Source organism: Botryllus schlosseri, chromosome 6 (assembly GCF_051294905.1).
Source record: "Botryllus schlosseri isolate E-star chromosome 6, Bs_hap1, whole genome shotgun sequence".
Taxonomy (NCBI): Eukaryota; Metazoa; Chordata; class Ascidiacea; order Stolidobranchia; family Styelidae; genus Botryllus; species Botryllus schlosseri.
Genome location: NC_137241.1, coordinates 20,343,404 through 20,363,620, shown reverse-complemented (window position 1 = coordinate 20,363,620; position 20,217 = coordinate 20,343,404). Strand labels below are relative to the sequence as shown.

Here is a 20,217-nt window from a genome sequence, read left to right as displayed (position 1 = left end):
GCGATCATCGAGATATACCATTGGAAATATCATCACCGATCTCGTTATGGAACGCAGACTAGATTAGCACAGACAGACACCGGCTTTTGCGTGAGATCCGCAATGATGTAGGTAGGCTAAGTATCAGATCAGCGCGCATCTATTCTCTACCATACTCGACCTCGAAAACGAAATAACTGCCTCAATCATTGAGCGTCAACTTTAAGACTTGGCACCGCGTTCGATACTAAAATCAAGACATACCGTGCAAAAGCTCATGACAGATCTAGGATGGAACATCGTTGAAATCAATAGAGACCAATAACGGCTTTTGCGTAAATCTGTTAGCGATAAATGAAGAGTCAGCTCTCACTCGACTTTGGAAACGAAATTACCACCCACATAGTTCAGTGACAAACTTAAAACTTGTTACAGCGGTCGATACTAACATTAAGACTTACTGTGCCAAATGTCATGACCGATCTCGGTATGGAACATCGTCCAAACCAATGGAGACCAATACCGGCTTTTGAGTAAAATCTGTTTGCTGTACAATGTACATGATAGATCAGCACACACTGAACTTCGGAAACGAAATTACTACCCTTATCTTTAAGTAGCAAGCCTGAAACTTGGAGCAGTGCTAAATACTACCTTCACGACATATTATACCAAGTTTCAAGAATTATCATGGTGCGAAACATCGTCAAAATCGACCTATACCAGCAAAGGTCGACTCAACGCATATCACGGTAACCGAGTTCAGATATAGATACGATTGTTACATCACACCTTAGGGGCGACAGGCATAGTTGCCCCACTTGCTCGGCCATTTTACGAATAGGAGAGAGTAAATCACCGTTTCTTTAATGTGCGCGGCTTTGAGAGAATAGATAGTGAAAGCTTGTTATGAGCGCTACCGGGGCAAGCCCCGGCTAGGCATTCACAAAGCAACAACACAGAAGAGAATTCGATTTTCGCAGAGACTTCGCTATGTATGGGCTGGGCATTTGTTAGCGAAAGCACAAGAATAATGCGGGTTTCGCTGTGATCTCGGTATATACTGATTGCTGTGCGTCTATAAATGGTTAAATTGTTATTGAACAGAATTTTAGGTGGGCAATGCCCCAGTTGCCCTATAGGACGAGCCGCCACTGCTGAAACAGAAAAAGCATGACCGTAAAACTCACTGGTTTGTATTCAAATTAACACACTACACAAGTGTGGTTGGTGGTTTCCATAGTTACAACAGTCATGCTCATCAACAACAATTCTTACCGTATTACAAAAAGTACTGATCCGACTCTGACCCAGCTCCGGTCGCACCAGAAAAATGCTATTCTGATCCGTACCAACTACGACCAAAAATGAGAAAGTCCGGCCGGATATCCGATCCATTTCCCGCCCTAATATTCATCCCACGAGTGATTTATGGGCGTATGCCGCTGGACAAGGAAGGTACAGATATAGCCTTCTAAGACTTTCTGAGTCTTGCATCACCCTCCTTGCTATCCCGTTAATGCTGAGCGTCAGGCGGGGAAGCCATGGGTAACAGGGTTACTAATTGGGTCTTTGGTCTTACCCGGTCGGGGATTGAATCCATATATCGATCAAGAAGCCGGAACCAGAGCAAGAATGACCCCGGTACATTGAATCCTTTAAACCTCGAAAGTCAGTAACAGAATGTATGTCTGGGTTTTCCTTGTCATTTCTACGCAATATATACATAACTTTGACTGGAGGGTGTGTATTACCGGAGTGATAGTATTATGAATGAGTGAAAAACCAATAGCATGGCTGCATTGTGTAGTTCTGAGTTACGGATTGAAGTGCGACGTGTTCATCATTAGAATTCCAGAAAATGACATGACATTTTGTTACGTTCAGTTTGAATAATATAGTCTCTAACCCGAATCCAGAATAAACGGTGACCTATAAACACTAATCCGAAACTATTGGAATCTTTTACATGTATATAACTTCAATTATTTATTTTACACTTAAACGAACATCACCGGCAATGTCACTGAAATGACTGCCATTTTCATTTGTCACTCAGATGCGCCAGATGTGCTATCTTTCAGTGCAGCATGTACGAGCTGTGACATATCATGAACTTCGAATATACGGTTTGATTATTTATGTGTACCCCACTGATATAATAGGTCTACCGATTCAGTGCGGTTATGAATGTTCTCTGTCGACCTTCGGCATTCACCTCAGATTCGATGGATTTCATATCATTCGTTATCATTGCAGGCACAATACCGATTCTGCTACGACGCAATATCAGACTACATGTCGACTTCGAGTGATTACTCCAATTTTGACATCGGGAAAGGAACTAATGAAAGCGTCTACGCAAATGTTTAGCTTTACCGCCAAACCATTTGCTAAATAATTGCTTCCCTATAGGGTTACATTTTTTGCATAGACCATTTTTTACTTGCGTTAAATATGTTTCTATTAGGGATGGTGTGAACCTCTGAAAGGTTCAGGTTCGTGTGAACGCGAACCTTTTTGAAAGGTTCTGTGTGAACACGAACGTGAACCTCGTGACGTCACGTTACGTCATATTGCTAATTCCAACCCTATCTTTCATTGAAGTGATAGCGTATATTAATGTACATGGTACCTAGCGACGACTCGGGCCACATCATGCCACAATGCCGAATTACATGTTGGTGTTTTAAACGTCGCTAAATGTATCAAGTGAGGCAATCGAAGGATATGATACTCCTATAAATCAATATCTTCTGTCGCTTTGCCTACAATTTCGACGAGGACTTACCAGGGAATATAAGCTTACACCTTAAGGGTCTAGCGTCTAGGCCAGACCGGACAATGTATTCGGCGTCTGAGTATCGCTACAATGATATTGAGCAGCGTGTAAACGGGTTTCTATACTTGCTGCCGATACTACCCCATTAACACAGCAGTAGCCAACACCTCAATCGCAAGGATTTCATTTTAATGATGCAGTAACTATATGAAGTTATGATTGACCCCGTATGCCTGCTAGATTTTTTTGCATCAAAAATGATATCAATCTCATTGATTGCTTGAATGAGCATCATTCGCTGACTACGTATTTTGCTAGGGATGTTGTGTGATTGCGGGTCAAACTCACAGCAGAGAGTCACTAAATATTCACAAACGGAAAGCTGGATATTTCGAGCAAATTTTTGTAACAAAGCAAGTAAGACTTTTGAGATTATCAAGGTGCATGCTAGTTTAGTGTTGATTTCTAATGCTGCCAGAGCCGTGCATAGAGTGACCTACGGTTGAAATGCAATAAATATGGACCAAAGATGCTAAAATGAAGTGAAAATTTTAATATATGAAAAAGGTTCACAGTGCAGAACCTACCAAGGTTCTGTTGTGAACGCGAACCTCTAAATTTCCGAGGTTCACACACAGAACGCGAACGTGAACCTCACGTTCACACCATCCCTAGTTTCTATCCATTTAAACGGTTATCTTGCTGATTGCAAAATCAATAAAACTTTTGTGAAACCACATTTGTGCGAGTTGTTTGTGTAAAATCAGGCGCGATACTTGATTTTAGACTTAGAATTATCCAAAAAGGATTTACACTTTGATTCGTTCTGTGTACAGTGTACACATGTGATTATTAACAGCACGCTTTACAACTGACTAACAGCTGTCGGATATGTCTTCTGAATATAGTATCTCGACGAACGATTGTATGGTTGTGAAAGTGCGTCGAATGTTGGCAAGTCTTAACGGCGGACTGAGGAACAGCGGAACATGTAATACTAAACGGCGGACCGAGCGGGCCATAAGTAAATGGCTCGAATCTAAACGGCCTGACCACCGAACAGGCGAAACTCGCAATACTAAACGGGCACCAAGCGGAACTGCCGACAGATCAGATTATTACAAAGACCGCAATGTAAACGGCAGACGATTAAAATGTAATGGCAATTAAAAGTTTATTACATTAATTCAAAACATATAGTATCCCTGTAAGTTGCCCGACGTGTGACCATGCGATACAATGAAAAACGACAGTTGAGCATGTTTCACTTTAATATGCGTCAATTCAGCATATGGCTTACAACCCAAAAACTAACACTAATCCGAAAAATAACCATGAAATTAACCGATATATATATATATATATATATCCAAGACCGTAACAGCACTTCGTCAGCCTCTCACCCCCCTAAAAAAAACGTTGGTCTTGGGCAGAGGTGGTCAGTAACGAAGTAATTCTATTTTTTTCTCTACATCTGGTACTTACACAAGTAGATCTGATTTTCTCTGCTTCTACTTCTATTTCGTAATATTTTGTGATCCGCTTACTTACTTTTCGCTATTTCCAGTTTGTCAAGTAGAAGTAGTTTAATCCCCCAATACGAAAAATAGCTTGAACAATTTGGGGCTGTTCTCACGGAGTACCAACATTTAATATTCATAAAAGTCAAGAAAAGCCCGGAAATTTTGTTGCGCTTAGCGCACAGTAGTTATGCAGTGACAGATATGTTTTCACGAAAGTGTCAGTGAATATAATTTAGGTTGCTTGGTTCCGCTCACACCGCATTTTCGCCCATATCAAATATTTCATCACAGTAAATATGGTTCATCATAGCGTTTGAAACTACCGTTTCACAATCTCACGATTACCTATATCATATCGTAATCTAGCAGCCCGTGTGATGTCCTGCTAATTTGGGAAATACGGCTTTTTTAACGTTACACCTATTGCAGTAGATCACCTTTGAAGATTTATGGAAAAAGGACATGAAATATATTTTCCGCCTTTTAGAAGTGGTATTTGTATTTCATTTACAATTCCGAGTATCATATTTGAGTTCTAATTACTTCCAGTTCTTTTGTCTGCAGAACATACAAGTTGAAGCATAAAAGCAAGTGTATTATTGCCTCTATTTTCTGAAAATAAAGCTACACTAAACATAAATTTCACGATCCACAACATTTGTTATTAACGTATATGCTAATCGCGCAAAGTGTTGAAACCGTATCCGATCCAACTTCTCCGTATTGCTCTTCTCCGTGTTGCTCTTCGCCTAAACTTGGAGCTTTATAATATGGGGTAGGGCGCCATGCCATGATATTTTCTAAAACGGGATCTTCTAGTAAACCAAGGGTTAGTATCGTATTTTCATATCAATACAATAATCTGCATCCCCTGATGCGAATAAATGCTCATTCTGTCGAAAATTTATACCTCCTGGGATGCAACAATAACAATCCAGCACTCTGCACCTTCCGCGTAGCTCAATTTGCAGCTTTTGACAGTCCATGCGAACGAATTAAGACTGTTTTCAACACTACTTACTTACTTGAGTAGATTTGAAGTCAATCAATTCTACTTCTCTTCAATTAGTTGTACTTCTACTCGTACTTGAGTAGATTTTTGTGTCACTACTTGTACTTGTACTTGAGAGTAGCTTTCTTGACTACTTCGACCACCTCTGGTCTTAGGCCCTCCATAGGGTGATAGGCGCCTATGGACGATTAAATATATATATCCGTCAGCACAAGGGCTGTCCTTTTCGGCCAAGATCTTCTCGCTGCTGATTGTTCTGGCACACTTTTCGGAGATGCATGTCACATGGCCTATATAACTTCATATGTCTTGATGCGTCGTGTCGAAGTAATTGCCGACGCCGAAGTGCCCATTTCTATGAATAGCGCATGGGAAGGGTAACCAATAACCAACACATTTGACGACATTAAATCGCAAATTTTTTTTTGAAAAGTTGCATAAATTTACCAAAAAAAAATGATTTATGTTAATTCTCGAAATAATTTTAAGCCCCCTTCGAGCTGTCACAGCTGTCACAGTCACGGTTATATATACATCGTAACACCGAGCCCTACCCTAACCCAACCCAACCCTAAGTCCAGCCCTAACCCACCCCATACCCGTAATCTCACCCACATGCTCATGTGTAGCATGCCCAATTGTCGCATGGCCAAGTGCTGTATGCTATATCATGTCCCATGCTGGTATGTCCACGGATCATCACTATATTGTACAAAACGACATGGAATAATGTAGAATTGTGTCGTAACTAGACGTTGGAGAATTATATTACTTGAAAGAATGACATTACTTGACAAATTTCCTAATAAAATATAAGCTTCAAACAAGTCCAGGAAAAACACTTGAGAAAATTGTGAGATGCGCCTGATCCGCGGTCCGTCGTTTACATTGCATATTTCGTGATAGTTGAAGCTTCGCTAGCTCCGCCGTTTAGTATTGCATGTTCCGCTGTTCCGTGGTCCGCGGTTCAGATTTGAGTTATTTTGTTAAGGCCCGATCGTTCCGCCGTTTAGAGTTGCCCGTCGAATGCACAGATGAACGAAGAATGCGGAAAATCGCTAGTCACAAATCCTGTTTACGGAGATATTGCATCTTTCTATTGAGCATGCTCGCAAGTGATGAAATTGTACTATAAGAAAATCCGGGTCAGAACCGAAGCCTATCGTGATATTATATATCAGCTGCGAACTCAGTGGAGAATGTGTGATGCGCGTAGTCGGAAATTGTTTTGCAGCAAGCCATGATAAAATCGATTTATACAGAGGGCACTCGGCTGGCATCTCATAGGATATCTGGTACTTTGGAAAGAATTTTGTGGGGTGTCCAATTTAGGGGAATAAAACTTTTTTGCTATTCACCTCCCCATTTCAATTACTTATATAGTGTATATATGGGAGCATTCCAGCGTACAGTTGGAATTGAACATCCGGACGCCAAATATCGATGATAAATTGGCTACTGTGGGACTTTTGCGGACCGCCCTTGTGACTTTTGCGCCATCACTATTTTCTTGCGAAATACCTTGCGCAGTTTTCCCTTATGAAAAGGTCAAATTCACTTAAAAATTGTCCGACTAACATGAAACAGCGCAAACCAGTAAATCCTTTCCAACCCGGAAAATGCCGTGTCGGCGGATCGTGCAAATGAACTATTGTGTGCATGGTAAGTAACTCGAGACGTTACAATGCGCTCTATTAGAATTCTCGTTTACACCAACTGGGTCGTTGGTTTAACATAGGGTTACCATACGTCCTCTTTTAAAAGGATTCGTTCTCTTTTTGACTTTTTAAAAAGTGACCTCGGAAGACGCCCAAATGTCGAGCATGCTGATGAGGGGGCGATGAGTCGGAAACGTTGAGAGTCACTGATGTAACTTAATGCGTGTATTGTACGTAACCCGATGTGCTGTATCATAATATTTATTTATGTCTGCCGGGAAGTTGCTTTCAAGGGTGTGGGATAACGCTAAACATAGAATCACATGAATATCTAAAAACGCGAAATCGGCTAATCGCGCAACAGCAGTTTACAATGCACATACCATAGAACATTACATTGTGCTCTACCAGAATTTTCATTATGTCTTCGCGTGCTTCGTTTTATATCAGGGGTGTTAAACATACGGCCCGCGAGCCGCATCCGGCCCATCATACGATTTCATCCGGCCCGCGAAGCAATTTTGAGGAAATGAGAAAAACACTTCTATTTATTCAGCACATAGTCAACAGATACTTCGATTTTTAGGAAGAAATACTTCCATCAATTAATCCCTCACAAGACAGCAATTGTCGGGTATGTTCAATGTTCATGTTCATAGGCGACATTATAATCATCCGACTGCGGTGTTATGGTTTAACTCTAGTCACCATTATGAACCAAGTCGCAGGCATTGACGTCCAATTCCACAAAGGCAAATGTATGAGTGGCGAGATAGCGTAGTAATATAATCTGCAGCTGCAACACCAATCGGTTGCGAGTTCGAGTCCGACCGAGGTCGACTTCAAAATACCAACCTACGTGTTGCGGGTTTATCTGGGCTCCGCCTCACCGCCTCATCCGTTCAAGCGGTGTCTTATAGAGGCCTAGAAATGGGTCGTGCTACAAGTCGGTAGTTACGGAATAAAAAATAAGAATATCGGCCTGGTGTATATAACCATAGCAGTCGACAAACACCATGAATACCACAAAGAAACAAAGGGAAAATCTGCACACTGAAGTCAGAGGTTCGGGAAAAAATGGACCAAAAAGCAATTCTTCTCAGAACCGAAAACACCAATTCGAAACCGTTATACGCAGGTTACATGGAGAATAAAATAGTCACATAATATAATTCAAATATTTGATGTCACGCTTCTGCATTCGTTTTGCCTCAAAAGGTCCGTGGCCTCCATAGAAACCTGAATCGCGATTTAATCCTGATGAACCAAGTTCCAAGGTCTGAGTTTAGAGTTGAATCTCTTGTATTCCTCACAACGCATGGGCTAACGCTAGATTACGAGTAGGCCTATAACAAAGAAAGCATACAAATATGGAGATTTATATCGTCGCTAGATCCACTGTTTCAGGGTTGTATAATTATATTCATCCGACCAATCATCCACATTTTGTCAATTTAATTGTTTGCGAATAAATATGTTGCTAGAATGGAGCCCTTGGATAACAGTCATACTCTATAATAGCAGTAATAAAATATGATAGATATCACTAGTATAGGTTTGGTAATCAGGTATTCAAGTGAAAAACAAGGGCATGGATTCTGAGGTAACATTTTAGAATTATTTGATTAATCCGGCCTGCGAGCGATCTGAAGGTTTGAATCCGGACCGCCGCGCAAGTTGAGTTTGACACCACTGTTTCAAATGCTTCTGAGTAACGCTAACACCGAACACACTTATAGCTATAAAGATGCGAATTCTGCTGATCGCGCGATTGAAATAATGCATGCATTGTACGTAACTGAACGCTACGCCAATAACAAGTTACCATTTATCAGACCGGACAAATTTTTCGTTTATAAAGCCCATTTGCTGTTATCAAGTTGAACGAAATGGTGGCCCAATCCATGGGTGCAATATTGCACACCGGAAAATACATACGCGTACTGTGAAACCATGCTATAAGAGTTCATCAAATTTTTCATTGTGTCGCATGCTCAACTTCCGAGCAACCGGCTTGATAGCCTAATGGTGAAGCGTTCGGCTTCTTGATCGGTAGATCGGATGGTTCGATCCCCGGCCGGGTCAGACCAAAGACCTGATTGGTAACACTGTTATCCTTGACTTCCTTGCTTGGTGCTCATTACTGGGATAGCTTGGAGGGGTGGTACAAAGCTTAGAAAGCCGCATAAGGCTATGCACCTTCCTTGACCAGCGGCATATGCACATCAAGCACTCATGCTATGCATATGTACAGAACATGTGTATTTATATCATGAGTCGGTGTGCAAGCAGCAAAAACATCGAGGACAAAAATAAGCTACGTCCTTTCCTATCCGGATAAGTACGGTTGTTTTAACATCAAATTAGTAATTACACATACGAATCTTATGCTTTACGAGTAACGCCAAAAAAAAAGCTTGGATGTGATTTATATCAGCAACCGCCAAGTCCTAATGGCTTAATAAACGACGTCGTATTGTATTTGACAGGTGTAAAATCACAAATCTACAATCGGTTGAGCAGCATTAATCCGTTTTATGTAGTCCTTGTCTGGCAGCTCACTTGGAAAACTCACCACCGGCGCACCACCAATAATTAAATAGTCGATTGCTCACATGCACTATTCGCTGATGATCTTGTAAGCCGGGAGTTCATGACTAGAAAACAGTGCATGACTTGCATGCTTACGGTGTCACAAAGATAAAGCATTTCGTAGGAAGCAGTCAACTATTCCACTTCCTTATATCGAAGTAATGGAATGTATGAATCGTTCATATTAGCAACTTTATTTTTATTTATGCAGACGGAATGGGAAATAGTTCTGACTCATCAATTAGAAAGCTGTACATGCGGGGCGATTGTGTTTAAAAAATGACTTTTATGACAAATCCTATTAACGGTAAGAAGCATCCATTTACAAATTTTGTTCATAAGTCATAGTGATGAAACGAAGCGAATTAACGAATCATAAGAAACTGAATATCAGGCTCGCCGTCAAGTATTTTCGTGTTAAAATCGAGGATTATGTCAGTGGCGGTTCGTCTACGGCAGTGGTTCACAACCTTTATATAATGGCGAACCCTTTTTGGGCCTTCACGGACCCCGTGGGACCCTCAAGTATTCGCTCAGAATTGGCCCAATTATCGTGCAACCGTCACCTGTCTTGTGCAAATGTGACCTGCAATAGGCTCTTCTGAGCAACAGTCACAAAATGACTATTGGTGAAAATAACATTCATACTATATGTAGATATTTGGACTTTTAGTAGTTCGAAGCGAATTTTGCAGCTGTATTTACTGTCTTGAAAACCCTCTTTTTTATTTGATATGAACGAGTGCTGAAAACATTTCCATAAAGATAAGTGCCGGTTAATGTAATATTAATGATTACGCTTCCGACGACACATTTGGGTATGTATGATCGCAACATATATGGCAGGAAAATTGAGAAAAAGAGTATTTACTCAACAAATTCTGTCAAGCCTAGTCCTTTCTACCTGGCATCTCATCCTGAAGATATTCTGGAATAGTGTATATATGTATATCACAGGATAAAATGGATTTATTGGCGAGGTTTCAATCCCTTTATTGCGAGAGATTAGGAAGAAAATCAGGAATTTCAGTAGGCTATTGGCAATTTAGCAGGTAAAATGAGTTTGTACAGTAGGATATTTTAGATCAGACGACTATTCCAATGATGTGAGTCCGGAAGTCTTAGCAATTAAGAAGCGAAACTGTCTCATGCTTTCCCTAACTAAAAAAATAAAAATCTAGTTAATATTCACTTTTCAAATTTAGAGGTTTCACGGACCCCCTGAAAATGCTTCGCGGACCCTTAGCTGAGAACCACTAGTCTACGGCGTTGTCCCACATATCATTCTGTGCTGTAACAAAAATAACATATATTAATAACTTATCGACACAGTGCGAAGTAAATGGCGAAAACGTTCAAACATCAATCAAAAATAGCAGCTTTGATTGCTGAGGGTCCTTTCATGTGGAATTGGAAAATATAAAAAATGATGCGGATAATAGAACTCAATATAGCTAGGCTTACCATATTCTGGAAATCTAAAAAGAGGACACTTTTTCAGAAATTTCAGACATGCAAAACCGGAGAAGAATTCTCAAAAACCGGTAAATTTATCCCACTTTGGGATCGGTTGACTAAAAAAAAGTCATCTTTTCCGCTCAGAGCTCAAAATACCGTTTTTCTCTCCACATTGCCAGGTGGTATGGTACGTATGGTAAGCCTAAATATAGCAGACTGTGTTTTGAACTGCACCACTGGATGTTTGGAGCATAACTTGTAGCCTACGTGTATTGAATGCATTCGGTTCGTCCAAATTATCAACACGACGTATCACTTCAGGATTTCCAAGTACCTTTGGATTTTCTGATATCCCACTCCAATCCACTCTTCAAAAGAATCATTCTTATCATATAAGTTAGACGTCACACTATTTTAATCCCAAAATTTCAACCTACAAGTGAAGGCATTGATTGAATTTATAACGCCATTTCGAAGTGTCGGATTCCTTTGAATGTTGTCATTTTAAAGTTTGAAAACACTTTTCTACCATAAAAGGCTACTGAACCAAACGAAAGCCGAGAACTTTCGCGCTTTGCATTTCATGCTCAAGGTTTGTTCGATATGCGATACTTGGTTCTATCGGGTTAAATTGCTCTAACTTCTACTCAGCGGTTTGTGGTTTTCCGGAAAAGCTGCCTCTACGACTATACATGTTGCAGGATCGGCATTTTGTATTCTTACCCGACAGTAAGCTTTTTATGAGACAGGATCGAAGTGTTAAGCTGTCGAAGGCGATCTGTAGTGGATTCATTTGAAATTCTTGCGGTCAAATATATTAAAGCGGAATTTGGTTAGGTAAGAATCCCAATGATCTACGACTAGATCTCTTCCACGTAGGCTGTAATAGGTGGGATTGATCCAACCCACGGAAGTGAGCGGATTACGAGATTTAGTCTGCTATTATGCAGCGACAATAAAATGATATGCTAGTAGTGATATTGTCAATGAAAGTTGTTGTTATGGTTTTAGTACTAATAGAATAATTAGTAATTGATCATTCTATATGGTCGATTATAATTTTTGATTCGCGACTTTTAACCCCGCTCTAGATTTTGAGCGACAAGGGGTGAAAATGACGAATGCTGGATCGATTGTGGGGCAAAAATATTAAAAGGTTCAGTAGAGTTCAGTTTGGTAGAAAAGAGACTCAATGCCCGAATCATTCTAGCACTGGGAAGTGACAATGAAGATCGAGAACCGCTGCTCTAGAACTTTCTATGGTATTGTTTGCGTGGATCACATGGCAAGGCGGATCCTAGATAACGTCCAATATTAGGACAGATATTCTGAACTCCACCTGACAATCCATTGGTGCTGTAGCTGTAGATCCCATCACTACGATATCCCGAGGCCCTGTCATGATCTGTAATGGAGACGAGCGTGTCTATATAAGACTACTGTAACGTAGGCATGTCACAAATCGAATACAGTTATTTCATCGGTACTGTAACTAGAAGGCTGTAACAAAGTTACACGTGCTGACTCCATTATACGTAACAAAATGAGTCAGTCAGGGTGGATCGAATTGATGCGGATAAGGCGGATGCAAGTAGTCACGCGATAATAAATAGAAATCGCATTCTAGTAGAGATACCAGTATGACGTTGTTGCAAAAACGAAAGTGATAACAATTTAGGCAATAAGATGTACAGTTGGATACATGTTGTGATGAGCTAAATTATATAGCAATGCTGCCTATCACACGACGACATATTACTGACGCTGTTTGCATTTTCATCGTATCCGGTATATTTCTGAATCCTGGAGGACGGGCCGTGAAAGGAGGTTAGTGCCAACATAGAATTTTGGATAGATTGTCTTTCCAAATTTTGCGTCCACCGACATTAATTCATTCAATCCATACAACACTTCATGGATCAAATACTACGGAGTCATGATCTGCGAATTGTCTCGTCATATATTCCGACACGTTTTACTTTCAGAACCCGCTCCGGTTAAGCGATCTGCTCCATTTCTATTACAATTATTCGAATCCCGTAAAACCTTTGTCGAAGCGAAGACCTTCTGTGAATCGAAAAGTTCGTGGCTCGTTGAAGTGAAGACATCAAAAGTGTTGGAAGATTTGAAACAACTGACGAGGTGAACAGTACGAATAAGAGCGCCACAGCAGAGACATACTCTTTTTCGCGAATTGATGGTACCCAGGAGCCAATATTAGTAATTATAAATATAACCCATTTCATTTTTCATTTATTTTGTTACCAAATCGTGTCGGAATTTGCACCGAAATTCTGTGGTTTCCCAGTGACAGGGGCTTTTATATACAGTCGAATTCGCTTATTTCAGACAACACCTTACTCAGCAAAAATGCCCGGGAATGGAACAAAAGTGAAAATTAGTCCGTAAAAACAGTACTTAATAAGGATTATCCTCCGTTTAAAATATTTTGTGAACCATTTTTGTGATAAATATTCTTTGAGCGCGAGGTTGGACAGTGTATTATTCAGGGATGGTGTGAACGTGAGGTTCACGTTCGCGTTCTGTGTGTGAACCTCCGATATTCAGAGGTTCGCGTTCACAAACGAACCTCGGTAGGTTCTGCACTGTGAACCTTTTTCATATATTACGATTTTCACTTCATCATAACATCTTTGGTTGAAATTCATTGCATTTCAACTGCGGACAATTCTATGCATGGCGTTGGCAGCATAAAAAAATCAACACTAAACGAGCATGCACCTTGACCATCTCAAAAATTTGCTCGAAATATCCAGCTTTCCGTTTGTGAATATTTAGTGACTCTCTGCTGTGAGCTTGACCCGCAATCTCACAAAATCAAGGGCGATAGTCAGCGAATGATGCTTATTCAACCAATTAACGAAATTGATGTCGTTGTCTGATGTAACAAATCTAGCAGGCGTACGGGGTCAATCTTAATTTCATATGTTTATTGTATCATAAAATCCAAATCCGTGCGATTGGGGTGTTGGCTACTGCTGTATAACTTGTTAATGGGGTAATAGCGGTAGCAAGTATAGAAACCCTCTGCTTCACTATCAACGTAGCAATACTCTAACGCCGAATACATTGTACGGCCAGGCCTTGACCGTTAAAGGCGTAAACATATATTCCCTTGCAAGTCCTCGTCGAAATTGTTGGCAAAGCGATGGAATATATTGATTTTCATGGGATGATTATATAAATTAATTGCCCCAGTTGATACATCTGGTGACGTTTAAAACGTCAATATGTACTTCAGCATTGTGGCATTATGTGGCCCGAGTCGTCGTTAGGTATAGTGTACTTGTACATTAATATAGGCTATCACTTCACTGAAATGTAGGGTTGGAATTAGCAATATGACGTCACGTGACGTCATGAGGTTCACGTTCTGGTTCACACAGAACCTTTCAAAAAGGTTCGCGTTCACACGAACCTGAACCTTTCAGAGGTTCACACCATCCCTAGTATTATTGTGTGTTACTGCTAGTTGGAATATAATCCAGTACCCATGATATTATTCCAATTACGCTTTGCGAAAGTGAATCGGGAAATGTGGCAATGCAGTCAACATCGATGTTTTAGTCAGGCTTTAGTAATATTATTCAAAATGTGCAATATTGGTGCAGGTACTGAGTAAAAACCCATTGTGTTGGTGGTAAAAGATAATTATTAGGGCCATTTAAAGTCATCAAAGTCATATTTTTTTCTATGTATCAGTAAGTACTGAAATCCATTTTAACGCAAAAACCGCCTCCCTATGAGGTAATTAAGAAAGTTATCAAGTCATATAAAGTCATATTTTCCTGGTTAGGCATCAATCAGCTTTTTAAGTTATATACTCATATTGTTGAGTTATAAAGTCATATCATTGTATACTTTTAATAGAAAATACTAATTCAAGCGGTTATTTAGGCCAAGGGTCGGCAACCTACGGCCCGCGGGCCGGATCCGGCCCGCCAAGCGAAATCGTCCGGCCCGCGACATGATAATTAGTTATCAAGAGGATGCGGCCCGCTGTTTCCTGTCGAGTTCCAAACTGCAGTGTTGGCACTGTTTGGAAATAGTGTGGTATTTCTACTATATCAAAACACCGTAATAGTCCATTGTTACGCCATAAAACTGTCTCGAAGGCGGTAGATTATAGTATCTCGTACAAAGTAATTACGAGATTGTCTGCATAGTAAACTCGTAGACTAGAAAAGTTCTCTTCATCCGGATGTATCGTACACCCGAAAGTGTGACTTTATTTTTAAAGAGCGTACCACTATACGATACACCGCATTACATTAGACCAGGGGTCACCAACACGCCGCCCGGTGTGTTTTTGTGGCGCGCGTCCTGGTTTCAGATTTCGGAAAATATATATCAATATTGTATTTCTAAATGCTTGAAATACTATATTTTAAAAATCTAGATCGTTTCCGCAAAGATTTATTCCGTCGTTTTCAATATCACCATTTTTCGCTAAAAATGACTTTGACAATACATATAGCGTGCTTGCAAAATACGACAGGCCGATGAAACTGAATCCACCTCGCCCACCATGCCCTTACTAGCAATTAGATAGCCATCGTCAACACAATGCAGTGGTTATCAACCGGGGGTCTGCGAAGCACTTTCAGCGGGCCCGACAAACCTCACCTCTAAATAGCATGATGTATATTCTGTAGTATACCCCGCACTCGATAGCTGGTCGCGCCTTTGCTGCGACTGCATGCTGATAGGTCGTTGATTTGCTGGTGTCAAGACCACTTGGAGATGCTCTGGCAGTCGCGAGCGTAAGGTAGATCCATTATGTTGGTGATTCCCAACCTTTTTGTCTTCACAGAATCCTTTTGAACCATCACGCACCACCGCGGACCCCCCAGGTCAAGTTCAAATTTAGCTCAATTGTCGTGCAACCGTCTTATGCAAATATTACCTTTAACAGAATATACATCATGCTATGATAAATACCGTCAAGATAGCGTAAAAGTGAAGCGTCCGGCTTCTTGATCGGTAGGTCGTGGGTTCGATTCCTGGCCGGGTCAGATCAAAGACCTGATTAGTAACGCTGGTATCCATGTATTACCCGCTTGGCGCTCATGCATTACTGGGATAGCATAGAGAGGTGACGCAAGACTTGGAAATCCACCTTCTTTGTCCAGCGGCATATGCACATCCACGCACTGATGGTATGCCTATGCAGTATGCACAGATCGCGTGTATGTAGGCCTTTGTCGTGTATATGCCGCAAAAAAATCAACGACAAAAATGGACTACGTCCTTTCATTTCAATACGTATAATTCATAGTGTTGTATTAAGGTAAAGCAGCGATTCTTTTTAACAATATTTTTACCACACGTGTAGACAACAACGCGTTACATTGATGTAATGCCTTTTCACCTTAGCTAATAGCTCATCAGATGCCAAATATTAGGTGTTGACATTAAAATCGTGCGGCCCGCGGCGTCTATCAAGTTAGGAAAGTGACCCTAGACTATTTTAAGTTGGCGACCCCCCTAAAGTGATTGTGAATTATAGTAAAAATGAAAATTCCGGCCCGCCAAAGAGTTGTACAATCGATGTCTGGCCCGTGACTAGCAAAAGGTTGCCGACCCCTGATTTAGGCACTAAGAAAGTAAGGCAGTTACTCGTTGGGTTAGCTGGTTGTATGCTGCCCAATATGATGCCGAGAGACCTGCACAACTTAACGATGTACTCAGTACATAGGAAGTACTTATTTTAAAGAGCGTCAAAAATTCAGTTAACGATCCAAAGTTGACTAGTCAGTTAACAGAAATATGCCCTCACTATAACTATATTTCAAACTTAAGACTCAAAATGGAAAGTTGTACGTACACCATCAAAGAGGCTCATGCGGATCTAAATGCCCTTGATTTCTGAAAAGATCCGCTTGAGCTCAGAAATGACATTAAGAAGCAGTTGAACTAAAAAGATGTGAAACAAATTATGGAGCTACAAAGAAAAGATATTTCACCAGCGCTTTATCCAAAACTGCAAAAGTGCCAACCAGAGGTGGTCAAAGTAGTCAAGAAAGCTACTCAAGTAGAAGTAGAAGTAGTGACGGAAAAATCTACTTAAGTACGAGTAGAAGCACTTCTTTCATAAGCAACCTAAAACTACTTGAAGTAGAGGTAGAATTCACTGACTTTAAATCTACTCAAGTAAGTAAGTAGTTGTAAAAACGATCGTAATTTGTTCAAATGGACTGTCAAAAGGTGCATATTGAGCTGTGCGAAAAGTGCCTAGCTTGAATCATATTGATGCATACCAGGAGGTATCCAATTTTTGACAGCATAAGCATTCGTCCGCATCATGGGATGAAAGTGATGGTATTGAAATGGGAATGCGATACTAATCCACTGTTCACTCCATCAGCACGATTTAGAAAATAGCACGGTATGGCGCCCTCCCCCATATTATAAGGCCCGAGTTTGGTCAAAGAGCAATACGGAGAAGTGGTATAGGATACGGTGTAAACATTTTGCGCGATTAGTAAACGTTAATCAAAAATATGGCAGATCGTAAAAATGATATATTGTGTAGCTTTATTTCCGGAAATGGAAGGCATCACTTCACTTGCTTTTATGCTTCAACAATCAACACGCATGTTATCCAGACAAGAGAAATGATATTAATTAGAACTCAAATTATATGACACTGCGGGGAATTGAAAGTGAAATATAATTACTACTTCTAAAAGCGGAACATGTCTTTCATGCCTTTAGTCCAGAAAGTTTCGAAGGTTGGAATGCTAAAACAGCCCTGAAACTTAAAAAAAAGTCCGAGTTCACTTTTCCAGATTAGGACACGCCATGTACGATATGATAAGTAAATTCTTGATTGCGAAACATCAGTTTCAAACGTTATGATGAGCCATATATACTGTGATGAAATATTTTATATGGGCAAAGGGCGATAATGTGGTGTGAACGGAACCACGCCAACCCGTTACCGAAATTATGTTCACCAATACTTTCGTGAAATCATAGTGGTGACCCCGTAACCACTACGAGCGAAGCGCGATTAGAATTCGGAACTTTAATAAACTTTTATGGAAATTAAATGTTGATACTCCGTGAAAACAGCCCCTAAATTCCTCAGGCTATCTTCCTGATTCGAGGATTAAACTACTTCTACTTGACAAACTGAAAATAGTGAAAAGTAAGTAAGTAGATCACAACATATTACGAAGTAGAAGTAGAAGTAGTGAAAATCAGATCTACTAGAGTAAGTACCAGAAGTAGAGGAAAACTACTTGAGTGCTTCGAAAAAGTAGAAGTACTTCGTTACTGACCACCTCTGGTGCCAACCCACACCGGCGTCTGTAGAGCGCTCATTTTCCTTACCAAAGTAATTTTACGTCCAAATCGTAACTTCAAAGACTTTAACATTCCACATCACTACATGAAACTGTACTACAACAGGGGTTTAAAACAAAAATGGATGCGTATTACTATTATGTTGCGTATGTTTTACTCTTTAATTCCGTGAGCGACGTTGTTCGCATGTAAAAATACACGATTTTCACATTAAGTCATATAAAGTCATATTTTCCAAAAAATTAAAGTCATATTATTGATTTTTATGGTCATATAACATGACCCTAATAATTACTGATTGACCGCGCGCGTTTATAATCATTATTCTTGTCGGTCTTTCGTGTTCCAGAATTGCCGCGTCGTGTTGCTGCTTAGTCCAGCGATGAATGCCGAGTGCTTGGCAATAATCACATAATCTTGCAATCATATCAGCGGCAGATCGCATCGCGTTACATTGTGCGATATGCGTGCACAGACGAATCTCGCTGATTGGTTACGGCCGCGCGTAACACTGATAATACGACTTGCAACTGAATATTAGCATCAGAACGGCCATTTCAAAAGGACGGCGTTTTGCGTTACGAAAGGAGGGGGTATCAACACCCCCTGGCCTCGCGCCTGCCGCCACCCCATGCAAAATTAAAAATCGGCACCTATGCTAGTAGTTATATGTGAAGACTATGGAGACATTGAAATAAACTTCGTTAAATTCCGACAGTGCAATTAGGTGAATTTTGGCAGTGTCACATTTCTTTCAAAGGATACGGAACAGTCACAATCAAGTTAGTAGACTTCGCGAGCTACACCATGCAGAAACTTCAATTCAACCACCCATACATCTAATGTAAAAACTACATCTATAAATAAAATTTCCGATCTTACATTTCAGCCGTATGAATTTGTCCTAATTAAATTATGGTGAATTTTGGTTTCTGAAGGCTCACCGGTCCGCAACATTTATTTTGAAGTTTTGCCGGTCCGTGAGGTTAAAAAGGTTAAGAACCACTGCTCTATAATACAATCATAACATGAACGTATAACTCTCGTGCGTTTTATGCGACAAGTGCCAATTACTGCAGCATAGCGCTGCTGCAATTCATTCATTCAATACGCAACAGCACACTATTTTATATGCGTTGTCTGCCTTCACGCATGACCATGATTATGAATCAAACAACTGATTTTCTGCTTAATCCGACCAAAAGTGAATGCAACGTTCATTCTCAGCTTATTGAAGAGTAAGCCATGATTTTGGTTCCAGGTCTTACAGCAGAAAGTTCTGGGTCGGAGGACTTACTTCAGATTCAGCATGGCGTTGGACTGATAATACACCAATTACGACGTGGGTAAAGCTAGCTATAAGTTGATACTATACATTGTATGTTGCAATGCTTATTTTCTGTCTTAATAAGACTTTACGACAATTGGCACCGGATCAGAGCACAACACAATCTAAATATATTGTTGTGATTCAATAGACGATTCATTGTATCACGGTTCTACGGACACATGGCGATTTTCGTAGAGTTTGAGGAGTTGACATTTCCGGAGTAAAAACGAGAGCACCTTTCAAATAATACCAGCTGGATGTTTTTCATGTCGGGTTACCTGCTTCCAGCGACAAGGTCCTTCTTGCTTTGTCATTGTAAATACTCTATGCGGCAAGTTGTTATTGTTAAATCAGTGCGCTTCCTTGCCACCAGCAAAATAAATTGTTAGCCCTGACAAACATTAAACATAAAGACATTGGCCAGACTGTTGAAAATTAGGGAGTGTATAACTGCATATATTTGCGTTGTTGGCGACATGCAAAAATAATTGGATACATGAACATGCTTTAATACATATCGTAGTTACAGCCGAATTGCAGATGAATGTTGT

General features: G+C 40.4%; 3 protein-coding genes across 3 annotated transcripts in view; 2 read left to right on the top strand and 1 right to left on the bottom strand.

Moving 5' to 3' along the window:
* The window catches only part of LOC145441430 (uncharacterized), a 70,030-nt gene extending 66,530 nt beyond the window's left edge, over positions 1-3,500 (top strand). The window contains exon 42 of the mRNA XM_080319286.1: positions 2,239-3,500. Coding sequence (XP_080175412.1) covers positions 2,239-2,352 — 114 coding nt within the window. The 3' untranslated portion in view covers positions 2,353-3,500. The remainder of the gene's footprint in view (positions 1-2,238) is intronic.
* Positions 1-20,217, bottom strand: part of LOC145441433 (interleukin-1 receptor accessory protein-like 1) — a 391,709-nt gene that overhangs the window by 176,653 nt on the left and 194,839 nt on the right. The window lies entirely within an intron of this gene.
* LOC145441431 (uncharacterized) overlaps positions 12,184-20,217 on the top strand; it is a 34,255-nt gene continuing 26,221 nt past the window's right edge. The window contains exons 1-3 of the mRNA XM_080319287.1: positions 12,184-12,831; positions 12,990-13,146; positions 19,598-19,678. Coding sequence (XP_080175413.1) covers positions 12,735-12,831; positions 12,990-13,146; positions 19,598-19,678 — 335 coding nt within the window. The 5' untranslated portion in view covers positions 12,184-12,734. The remainder of the gene's footprint in view (positions 12,832-12,989; positions 13,147-19,597; positions 19,679-20,217) is intronic.